Genomic DNA, 12514 nt, shown 5'->3' with positions numbered 1-12514 from the left:
GTAACAGCCAAAACTTTGCACACTGCAGTTCCAACTGCGCCTTCTTGCAAAATGCTGCTTTTTGTTGCAGCTGTGTTACTAAGTTTTCACATTCTGTCACTACCAAGTTTCCCTTAAACCCATATTTTTTCTTCCATTTAGTTATATATTGAGTTGACCCTTGTTTATCCCATTCCATAAATTTTACATCGCCCCCTCTAATACAGCGGCCTCGCATTTCGAGGAGGACTTACCCATTGTTTCCGACCTACAATCAGCTTTTGCTTTGTCTCGTACAGACCACGTGTCTTTATTGAGACCTAAACCCAAATCCGCCCTTCACTGTGTACTCCAACAGACCATGAAGTTGAAAACCGTTAGATTTTCTTCATGCTGCTGCTTCCACTTCAATGGCGGCTTTCACGCTCTCAGTCACTCACTTTCACACACACATACGCGTATTTATGGCGCCTATTTTAAATCTTTTTTTACGGCGAGAAGACCAAAATTCCAAATTAAGGCCAAATTAAAATTTCTCCGTTGGGCGGGAGTTACCAATTTACTTTCTCCTTTCGGCGAGAACACCTACGGTACCGTTTTATACTTTATTTGCTTTTCCCTGAAAAGCTAACTTTCCCTGAAAGTTACTTCGGCCGGTGCCCCTCGTGAACCCTGTTCTGAGGGCGCTTTTCCCTGAAAAGCGAACTTTCCCTGAAAGTTACAATGGCCGGTTACCTCACGAACCCGGTTCGGAGGACGTATACTACAGTTTTCCCTGAAAAGCCAACTTTCCCTGAAAGTTATCCTGGCAATCGGACGCGGTCCGACTCAGTAGTGTGCGATTTGTTTGCGCTTTTCCCTGAAAAGCTCCGGCCGGTTACCTCACGAACCCGGTTCGGAGGACGTAGACTACAGTTTTCCCTGAAAAGCCAACTTTCCCTTAAAGTTATTCTGGCAATCGGACCCGGTCCGACTCAGTAGTCTACGATTTGTCCTACCTGGTTTCTGTCGTCTTCACTTGGTGGATCGGGTCTCGAGGAAAGCGTTCCCAGCGACCGCGGAGAAACCTATGAAGCCGGGCCTGGCGACAAACGTCATGCCCCAGGTCTTTTGCGCAGCGCCTCTATTGCAGCTGCCTGTCCGGACAGTCTGCCGGCGTCCCTCCGTAGTCGTTGGAAAAACCTCCTCACTGCCCACCCGGCTCTCGAAGGACCAAAAAATGTTAGGTTCGGACCACCGTTAAATAAAGAAAGACACAGAAACCCGTAGTTGATCTTTTAACCTGCAGGGAGAGTCTCAGTCAGCCAACACGCGTGTGTGTATGTCTGAGGGAGAGTCTCAACCTTCTTCCTGCTTGGCTCTTTTATTTTAGCATCATGTGAGTTTACACAAAGCTCAGGTAACAACATCACTCACTTCACATGATGAAATCACCTTCACATGATGAAATCACATATGTTTACACAAAGCTCATGTAACAACATCACTCACGTCACATGATGTAATCATGTACGTGGTTGTGGTTGTGGGTGTGTGTGTGTGTGTGTGTGTGTGTGTGTGTGTGTGTGTGTGTGTGTCCTCAGGAAACAGGCGTTACCTGCTTTCCATGTGCATGTTTATGATAAACACATTGTGATACATAGAAAAACAGTTAAGCGTTTATCTATTCTTACAACTGCTTTACTGCATTTGCATAATATCTTTAAAATTAGAAACATCTTTTCTCAGAGTGATGTGGAAAAATTAGCTCATCCATGGTATTTCATTATTATCAGGTCATCCTGAAAGCTCCCTGAAAAGGCTTCAGTTAATCCAAATTGCTGCAGAGAGAGTACTGACAGGGATTAGACAGGGTTCTAGCCAGCAGATGATTGCGGGGCTGAGGTACTATCGTGTTGGGTTGAGAATTTCACTGTCAGAATTATTTGCTGCTGCCACAATTAGCAAGCAGGTACAGCTATTAGTACAAACAATCGGTCTTCCAATACCCAGTGGGGACCACCAGTACCCAGTGGGGACCATTACCACACCCCCACCAAGTTGTCTCACTGATTTATTTCTGGCTACATCCCAGCTAGAAAGAGAGACTGTATTTCTCGAACCTTCACCTTTAAGGCCTCTCTTCTGTAGAACCAGCTCCCAGTTTGGATTCAGGAGGTCGACACCCTCTCTACTTTTAGCACTAGGCTTAAAACTTTACTTTTTGATAAACTTTATAATTAGGGCTATATAAGGTGACCCTGAACCCTCCCTTAGTTTTGCTGCAATGGACCACTTCCCATGAGTGTTTATTCTTCACTCATCTATTTTCACTCCACTTTTTTATATACCATGATTGCATTTAATAAATAGTAATTAATTTTAAACTCTGGTTCTCTACCATGTGTGTCTGTGCTGTCTCCCTCTGCTCTCTTCTCTTTTCCCTCACTTCTCTTTTCCTTCCCACTGTTGCCAAGTGTTTACTTTTAGGGGGTCGACTGGGTTTTTCTCTTTAATATTGTCTGGTAACAGCCCTGCAATACATGCTTACACACCTCGAGGTGACAGCTGTGATTTGGTGTCATAAAAATAAAATTGAAGTGAATTCAATTGAATTGAAAAATAACATGAAGAAACTGCCAATTAACATCTGACAGTTCATTTTGGATTGTAAGCTACAACTGTGTTTTGGTGATGGTTTGATGTCTTTCACTTTAATATAATGTGATTAGTCTATGAAGTTTTAGATAAGCAACATGCTTAAACTCTGTAAGTTTTCAGAAAAAAGCTAAATATTTTTGTCCTTTTTTCTTAAGATAGTGTGCAGTGAAGACATGCAGCAAAGGGCCACAGGTTGTATGTGAACCTGGATCACCTGCAAAAAAAGCCATGTGATATATGTGATCACCTGCTCACCCACTGAGCCACCCGAGCATAAATGGACCACTGTCACTGCAAAACAGAAGGTGGCCTGTTATTATGTAAATTGTGATTGATATTTGTCCTTTCTTTTGGTTTAGGTCCATAATGGATTCAACAGTGAAAAGTGAGGTCATTCTCTCAGGTTACATCATTTCCTTCCTGATCGGCTTCCCCTGCAATCTCATCGCTCTCTATGCGTTTAGTGTCAAGATCCACACAAAGCCAGTTCCCACAAACATCCTGCTTCTCAATCTGACCGTCTCTGACCTGCTCTTCTTGATCATCCTTCCTCTCAAGATGCATGAGGCAGCCTCTGGTATGGAATGGAATCTGCCAAACTTCATGTGCTCCATCACCTCCTTCACCCTTTACTCCACAATCTACACCAGTTCCTTGCTGCTCATGGCAGTCAGTGTGGTCCGCTACATAGGAGTAGTATTTCCTGTCACCTATCGTCAGCTGCATAAACCTGTGTATGCAGTTGTTGTCAGTGCTGTTATTTGGCTGATCTCAACAGCACACTGCAGCATCACTTTCATCATCCAGCACCACCCATCTCTGGCCAGCAACAACTCCAGTGTGTGCTATAAACACTTTACAGAGAAGCAGTTGGAGGTCCTCCTCCCAGTACGTTTGGAGTTTTTCTTTGTACTCTGCCTCATACCTCTTCTAGTTTGTGTTTACTGCTACTTGCACAGCATCTTGATTCTGTACAGCCGCCCCATGATGTCCCGGATGCAGAAACAGAAAGCCATTGGTATGGCCTTGGGTAGTCTTGCTGTCTTCCTCATTTGTGTTCTGCCATACAATTTATCTCATTTATTGGGTTACTTTAAGGGCCAGAACCTGGAGTGGCAGTACTACACATTGCTGCTCAGTTGTTTTAGCACCTGCATTGATCCCATCATCTTCTATTTTTCCTCCTCCATCTTCCGATTCTCAAGTGAAAAGTTCATTTTTAGGAAGTGGATTTCAAAGAAAGAATAAAAATCAATTTCACTAGTAATTTACTTTTTTTCTATTATATATTTTTGGCATTTTTGGCCACAGCGGCTTTTATTGGTGGTGGAGGGAGACAGGAAAAGGGGGAAGGATACAGGGGAAGACACACGGCCAGGCTGGTGACATGCCAGGACTTGAACACAGCATGGCGTGTGTATGTGGTCGCCGGCTTCACCATTAAGTCACCCAGGCACCCCATTTCATTTTTTTTACTATAAAATACAGGCATAACAAACAGATGTTTAGTCCCATATTTCCATTTTCAGAGCACTGTCTGACACCTTTAAAGTATCTTTCCCCTCTTGTTCAATGGGACTGTGTGCTCCTACACAAACCATTTTTGCACTCATGCAGTCTTCAAGTTGTCTTTAAAAAGGTATGCTGTACCACAAACTAGGGATGGCACGATAGCACTTTTTTATGTCCAATACCGATATTTTACATTGGGTTTCTGCTGATACCGATATAAATCCGATCTGTTTTTTGTTTTTTTTTAAAATGCGTGGATCAATTTTAAATAAGTCAGTAGTCTCTCACACAACAAAAATCAAAGCCTTTTAGTTGTCCCACATTCAAGACTAAGGACCAGGGGGACAGAGCTTTTTAGGCAGTGGCGCCAAAGCTCTGGAACTGTTTACCACTCCAGCTCCGTTTAGCTGACTCTGTGGCCTCTTTGAAAAAACATTTGAAAACTTTTCTGTATAACCAGGCTTTCTGTTGACTTTATTTTTATTCTTTTTCTTTTAATATGGTAATGTTAATATGTTTGTAACATGGTGTTTTCTGGGGGGGGGGGGGGGGGGGGGGGGGGGGGGGGGGGGGGGGGTGATATTGTGTTTTAATTATTTTACAGTGCCTTTCTGTCTGTGAAAAAGCTATATAAATAAACTTTACTTACTTGCAACAATAACTATCACCTGATTCGTGTTGTGAGAAGGTGATGCATTGGCTTATGGCATGTTGTAAATTTCATTAGGGCTGCAACTATCTATTATTTTAGCAAATGAGCATTCTATTTATATTGATTACCCAAGTAACTGGATAAGAAATACTTTTTTCGTATTAACATTTCATCTGCATATTTTAACTTCCGTACTGCTATTTTTCCCTGAGTGAAACAAACAGGGTGGATGGAGCAGCTACAAAGTTCGTACTGATCAGTTGACAGCTGTTTCCCAGTACAATAATCCCTGTCTACTTCACGGTTCGCTTTTCGCGGACTTGCTGTTTCGCGGGTTTTCAATCAATACTAGTCTAAAATATTTATAGCGGTATTTACGCTGTTTCACGGGTTTTTGCGGTACTTGTTCTTCACATGCGTAGTACGTGTTGTACAGTAATGTATGTATTTGGTGTATAAGTGTCTGGGGAGGGTTTATAAAAACTTAAAATAGTGTATAACTACTAAAATAATGTATAAGTATTAAAATAAATATTGCGTCCCTACTTCGCGGATTTTCACTTATCGCAGGTGGTCCTGGAACGTAACACCTGCAATAAGTGAGGGATTACTGTAAAGGTTTAATGGAGGTTACAAGGACAAAAGAGCCTCTTTTGGACACTAGAAAAACATTTCGTCCACTCCATCTGAGCTCGCCGACTCTGCCTCTTTGCACTTGTGCAAACAGACTGCACGTAAAACAGCTGACTGCTGCTGTTGTGCTATCAGTGTTTATGTTGAAAAAGTGGGGGCTGTGTGAGCATAATCTTGTAATGCTTTATATTCACAAGCATTCTTCTAAATACGTTTCAACTGCAGTCTATATTTAGTCACAAATCAGGGATTAAAGTATAAAAAATATTTTGACCGGGAAGGGGTCCTTCCGGTACCGGACGGTCACCAGTGCTAATAGCTGCTCTCGCTAGCAGTATGTCCAAGAGCTGAAGTACAGAAAAAAAATAACAGCTGAAATGAATGAATTAATAGCGAGCACAACACACAAACAAGGCAGAGAGTGGTGGAGGTGTGGAAAAACATGTCAGTGATCATCCACTCGGGGAATCTGTCGCAGCGACGGAGAACTTTATAAAATCTGAGGGGTTGTTTTCTAACTCCTGATCCACTCCATTCCAGTAGGTGGTGGTAATGGAGCTCTAAGCTGGTTTGGTCAACCACAAACCCACAAGAAGAAGAAGATGACAGAACTATATACAGCTAATGTGAGCAAAACGTTATTTAATGTATCGGATTGCATTTTTTAAAATTTCTTTCCGATATCCGATCCAGTAATTTAGTAATTTAGGCCAGTATCGGACCGATTTAGAAATAGTAGCCATTTTGTTGCCAACAACTGATTTTCTTACTAACAGTGTGATACAGTAATATAGCATGCATGGACTGTACTCATTTGAATAATCTAACATACAAATTTCATAACTTCATATTATGTGTAATGATCATTTCAGGTGGATGTTAAATGCTGTGAGTACATGCCAGATAAAACATTACACCTATATATATATATATATATATATATATATATTTTTTTATTTATTTTTTTTTTCCCCATCACCTTGTACTTTTCTTCCTTCATTTTTTGCTTCTTAAGTGAAAAGTTTGTTCTCAGGAACTTGTCGCGTCAGAGTAAAAATGACCTTCTGTATAAAGTTTACACTTTCAGCTTTATTCTTTTTTTTGACTCTTTTTTAAATTAAAGGCATGACATCAGATATGTAATATTTAGCAATTCCTATATAGAACACTGTCTAATATATCTAAAATATTTAAACTCATTGTAGTTGAATCATCAGATTGTCTTCCTATACAAACCTCACTTTATCATTTCATAAAAGAAAAGAAAAAATAAATTACTTCTGGCATTGTTATATATTTGATTTTTGCTTTTTTAATCAATTTTCTTAATGATGTGCCATTATAGACTGATCTAGAAGCATGAGTTTTCAGAATCACAGAAAATTATTATATAGCTCAGTGTGTTAAAATAAGGGGGGGGGGGGGGGGGGGGGTGAACCTAAAAAAAAATTGTAATTGATTTTTTTCTTTATTTTCTTCTTTTTGTTAAGAACTGGGTTTAAAAAGCATTATCAGTTATTGGCAAAAATGGTCTGAATCCGGTCATTTAAGATCGATTGCTTTTGTCTCCGCCCACTAGCCTAGGAAAACATCAGCTCATCACTTTTGTGATTATTTCTCCCCTTCAGTAATGATGGTGGGATAAAGCTTCATGAAGCACTGAAGCTTTCCATTCAATCAGTGTACCCATGGGTCGAAGCTTCACGGTGCCTCATTTGCTCTACTGCGCCATCGAGTGGACAGTCAATGTAAAACAGGCAGACTGATTTTAATCACACTGTGATGATCAGATGCTATTGTAACTAAAATGATGCAATTTCATATCACACCACAAGGTGGTAGTATCTATTCCTACAGACTGAAGTTGATATATAGAGAAAAAAAAGAAGCAGAAGGTTAAGCAAGGATATAAACAAAGGAGACGTGTTGTATGTTTTACCTGCCTGCCTAAAAAGAAAGTAACAAAGGCACATTGCAGAAGTATAAATGATTCATTCTTACAGATGAGGAGATGAAAAAAACACACACCGAGGCTTTGGTGTGTGATGTTAATAAATAAATCCTAAACTAATATGGTGGCCCAGGGACAGCCATCAGAAACCGTTCCCCCAGTTTAAAACAGGGGGAACGGTTTCTGATGGCTGTCACTGAGCCTTCAGGATGCGTTCCCCCTGTTTAACACAGGGGGAACGGTTTCTGATGGCTGTTATTAGGCTATCAAGATGTGTTTACCCAGTTTTGGGTTATATAGAGCTATCCGCATGGGCTATATGGAGTATCTATCTATCTATCTATCTATCTATCTATCTATCTATCTATCTATCTATCTATCTATCTATCTATCTATCTATCTATCGATAAACATCTAAACATAGAGAGAGAGAGAGAGCGCACGTATCTGATGGGAGCGCATTTGCAAAAAGTGGGACAACTTCGCCGAAACACGTTGTTTGAGCTTTCACGGTGTCCGTAGTTCTCTTGCGGCTCAAGCACGGCGGTGTGGTTACGAGCGCTGAACAAGCACGCGCGATTTTTGCCGCGTGGGCGGCGCAGAGACGCTGGGGAAACCGTATCTGATGGGGAAACGCGGTTCGACGTAACACCGGAACCCTGTTGGTGGGAAAGAGGCCGGATTTAGGGCTGCACCCCCTCGTTTCGTGCTTTTCCTTAATCTGGGTCACACTCTAATTTCCATGTTAATATTTTTACTTCTTTTTAACATGAGCATGTATCGCGTCTATCAGTAAATCTAGCACTGGGGTATCCCCAACAGCTCCCGTCCCGCTGCTGCCCGTGCTGAAATATCTCCCCCTGAGCGGGTTACCTGCTCCGTCTCCTCCTCTGTCCGATCTACCGACTAGTTTCTCTGCATGTAATAGCACAAGCACCCCTGATGGTTAATTACAAGGTGAGGTCGGCGACTGGGTAAAAACGCTCATGTTCGGCCGTGGGTGATTCTCTTTTCCTTGCCTTCTGTGGCTACGGAAGAGTGGCAGGCTTTTAGTGACGCCAAAATGCGGGTGCATCCACTGTGCGATTAGGGCAGGTAAGCGCAGACTCTGCATCTCTGTTTTCCTTAGTTTTATTATCAGCACCCGTCTGGCCCCAGTATTGTTGTGTTGTTATTTTCCTTCAATAAACTCACATTAAGTTCCAGTTTGTCTGCTGAGTCCTGCATTGTGGGTCAAACCTCACCTGCCACACAGCGCAGCCTTGACAAAATGTGAGATTTGAACCTTTGAAAGTCTGTTTTCAGTCATAGTTCATATTTTCACCGGCCTCAAAGTTCACTCATGTTCTGTTCAGAGCACTTAGAAATAAACCAGTTAAACAGAAAAGATGCATGTTTTAGGGAAAGCTTCCTTTAACATTAGCCCTGGACTGTACCATCAGACCTGATAGGAGATATGATGAGAGTTACACTGTTTACTCCAAAGTCAGAAAGTTTTTAAACTGTATTTTAGTTTTTATATATCTAATGAAATCATTTTTAGGACAGATTGAGCTCCCAGCTCTAAAACACAGTGAGACTGTGAATAGAGGAGCATCAATCAGCAGAACTCAAAGTTCCCTGAACATCATCTAACTCAAAGCAAATCCACTCCAAACTGGTTTGAACAATTTGAATTAAATAGAACATTTCCATCCAGTTGGAGGACGTTGTTTTAAACAGTTGTTTCATGTGATATTTGCTCGTCAGGCAAAAATGAAACAAGTAAACCCAGCGAGTGTAAACTAGTGTCAAATCCAGCAGTCATGTATTTAAAATCATTTGGGTTTATTAGGTATTTTGATGTATATAAAACATACTGGGTCTGTTTGTTTCCTTCATGTCTGACACAAGTCCATCACATTAAGTTCATCATGTTAATGTTAAAGTGGTCCCATTTAAATGGATGGAAAAGTCATGTGGAATCAAAGAGTTCATGCCACAACACACCTGAACCTCAGTCTGTATGAGGAGTCTCTGCAGCAGGCTGGGGGAGCCAGACCCCCTCCCCTCATTAAATCCTGCTGCAGTCAGGATTAGATGAGGCCAACAGAAAAGTGCAGATATGAGAAGCCCCGTCTTATATATTTCATTTTAAAAAATATTATTTACTGAGGGTGGCACAACAAATTTGGACCCAAGTAGTACATATAGTTACAACTATGGACATTTTTTTAATGTAACTGTAATTTTTTTGTGTTGTTTTTTTCCAACAGAGCATTTTCTGACTGTAGATGTTTCTGTTATCAGGTAAAAAGTTTGTGGTTGTGCAACCCTGCAGTCCAGCTGAGAGTGCACAGTGACAGAGAAACACCAAATCATCAGCTCATGTTCTCATCTTTTTCACTCATTGGAGGACTTCATAAATCATCTGAATCTTTCAGAGCTGCAGACAAAAGTTTTAATACCTGCTCCATGATCATCAGATGTCCTCTGTTATGAACAATAATATTAATATCAGGTGAAAACAACAGTAACTTGGACGGCTGCTTTTGTGTGCTGGATCTACTCGAAACAAGACAGTCAATAAGTCTGTCTGTAAATAATCAATTAACAATCTGTAAATAATCAATCTATAAATAAATAATAAATAATTAAAAACCTCTGCCAGCTGTGGTTCAGAGCTCCACCCATAGTTTCTGCAAGCAAGCTGTTGTCATTCAGCTTTATTTCATTGGTCTTTCTCAGGTAATACGCCCAGAGTACCTGCAGCTGTATCTTACAACTGCTTCTGACAACATCTACCACCACTTTCTACCAGCCAGCTGCCTCCTCCACCACCACATTGTGGCACACAACTGCAGAGCAAACCTTGATCCACACCCTCTGCAGCAACCTTCAGATCTGAAGGTACCATCCATGTAGTCTCCACCTAAATCAGCTCTCAGTCCTCCTCCTGTATAGGCTGCATCTCTTTATGTCATGTTGTTAGTGTTTCTCAGGCCACGTCCCCACCCACACCCACTGTGTTCAGTTCTGCTGATGAAGATATGGATACTAAGGAAAGTTGATGGCAAGCCTCAAATGAAGGAATAACCTTGTTTTTATTTGACATTCAGTGAGACAGAGCTGGTGGAGCGACCTCTTCTTTTCTGTCTTTGAGCTTTAACTCAATGTTCTGTGCAAACAAATAACTGTTAAACTCAAGGATTGCTCAAACAAACTCTCTGTTGTGTTGTCCAGCATGTCAAACAGACATCAGCTGATTGGTCAGTGATGAAGTCCATGCTGTGTAATCTGAATGGCATTTCCCTTGAAGAGCACAGACTAGAATGAAAATCCAGAGGTGACAAACGGATTTGAAACATTTTTAAAATCAGTAGAAATTCATTGCACATGTGCTTTAATAAAAAAAACCAAAAAAAAGAACAAATGTGCTTGTTTAAATGGTCCTTTGGCTTTGTGTGCAGCTTTTCAAAGCAGATCTGATGGCATATGCTATCTTAATCCAACACATTTACTTCCTGGTTTTCTCCACTTCCTGTTGGACTCTGAGATCTACCAGAAGACGACCAAGAGCCATTCCTCATGGAGAACTGCACACACAGATGTTTATTCCTGATCCCCGTCCTCTACCTCCAAGTTTAGCACCACCTCATGCTCCTAATTGAGACTGACAATAAAATGATAACATGCTGCTCATCCCCTTGTTGTGCTCCTCCTCTATATGCAGATTATAAAGTTATCCTGGTCCCAGTTGTGTTCAAAAACAGAAAAATATGGATACTAAAACAAATGTGCTCCATCTAAACACATCAGTTTTACAAATACATTTGAACTTGAATATTCTTCAAGAGGCATCATTTATTGTACAAATAATTGATTGAAATGTTTTCAGTGTTTCAAAATCAGAATGTGCTTTCTGGAGTCATAGAACCAAATACAGACATGCTTCCTGTTCAAAATGAGCTGCTCAGTCAAGTTTTATTAACCTCCCACAGCCAGAAACACAGAAGAGAAATTTTCACATCAGGTTTCTCAGTGATGTGTGTGTTGTATTCAGTAACAATGATACTTCTCCTTATTTTGTACACAAAGATGTGATCTTTGGTTGTGAAGCATCAGACCGAGCACATGTACATTTGTACACAGACACGGCAGAGTGTAAAGTGCGTGTACGGCTTTGGGTGCGTTAGCTGAAAAAGTGGGTTGAGGAAGCAACTGCACATCTGTGGTATATTCCATTTACAGGTTTAGAATTGGAGAAGACAGGAAATGTGCTCATCAAGCTTTTGTTACACAACACAGGGATGACATGCAGCATCAAACAGACTGACACTGGTACGATTTGCTCGCTGACTCTAGGCTGTTCACAGCTCATTGTTCTCCAGACTCTAGACTTAATACGTCTTAGCTTTGGATTTTCCATTTGTCAAACCTTTGGCTTGAATGGAATCAAACTTAAGCAGGTTCGTTTGGACCTGCTGAAAAGAGCTGAGTTTCTTTCTTTGTATACTGAGATTCTCTCAGCTCCAAGGACTCTTCTGTTAATTACCACAGACCACCATTTTTATGCACACACATTTCGTATGAAATGATGACACAAGACACATTTTTGGTAAATTAAATATTTGTTGAGAGGGAAACTTTAAAAGTATTCATATGGCGTAAATTTATTTCTGATTCAAGAGGAATTTAAAGAAAAAAAAGTTGTAATTTGGGAATAGTCACTAATTTGCTGTATTTTTAAAAGCTGTTTCATATAACAGCTGATTTTCTTTACTATCACCATGATACAGTAATATATTGTAACATACATTAACTGCACTCATTTATATAATCTAGTATGCAAAACTCACAAGAAGGTCATATGTAAATGCAATGATCAGTTTCGTGGTATGCTACGGTTTTGTTTTTTCGATCACAACAAGGCTAAACATTATTAATGTAAGCATAATATCACAATTTATGCTGTAAGTACAGTTTTCTACTGTCAAGAACTTTCTTTGAACTTTGAATTATATGCAAATGCAGTAGATAATGGGTCATACATTGTAAATCTGCAGTACAAAAAGAATACATTAATTTGGTTACTAGATCATAAAAGCATGCTTGCCATCCCAGTATTCCGAGTTAAGGGTGAGATGATGACAAACAACATATCAAAT

At 40.5% G+C, this 12514-nt stretch overlaps 1 protein-coding gene across 1 annotated transcript; it reads left to right on the top strand.

Annotated features, from left to right (window-relative positions):
• Positions 1-2985: 2985 nt before the first annotated feature.
• Positions 2986-3867, top strand: LOC115794220 (free fatty acid receptor 2-like). Its single transcript, XM_030749597.1, has one exon. The coding sequence runs from the start codon at positions 2986-2988 to the stop codon at positions 3865-3867; it is 882 nt and encodes a 293-aa protein (XP_030605457.1).
• The last annotated feature ends 8647 nt before the right edge of the window (positions 3868-12514 follow it).

The sequence above is a fragment of the Archocentrus centrarchus genome, chromosome 16, assembly GCF_007364275.1.
Source record: "Archocentrus centrarchus isolate MPI-CPG fArcCen1 chromosome 16, fArcCen1, whole genome shotgun sequence".
NCBI classification, from domain to species: domain Eukaryota; kingdom Metazoa; phylum Chordata; class Actinopteri; order Cichliformes; family Cichlidae; genus Archocentrus; species Archocentrus centrarchus.
Note: the sequence above shows the minus strand (reverse complement) of the source record. Positions and strands in the feature narration are given on the sequence as shown.

What these genes read in the sequence shown, in the direction of transcription:
- LOC115794220 (XM_030749597.1), top strand. Translation starts at nt 2,986, where the DNA reads ATGGATTCAACAGTGAAAAGTGAGGTCATTCTCTCAGGTTACATCATT.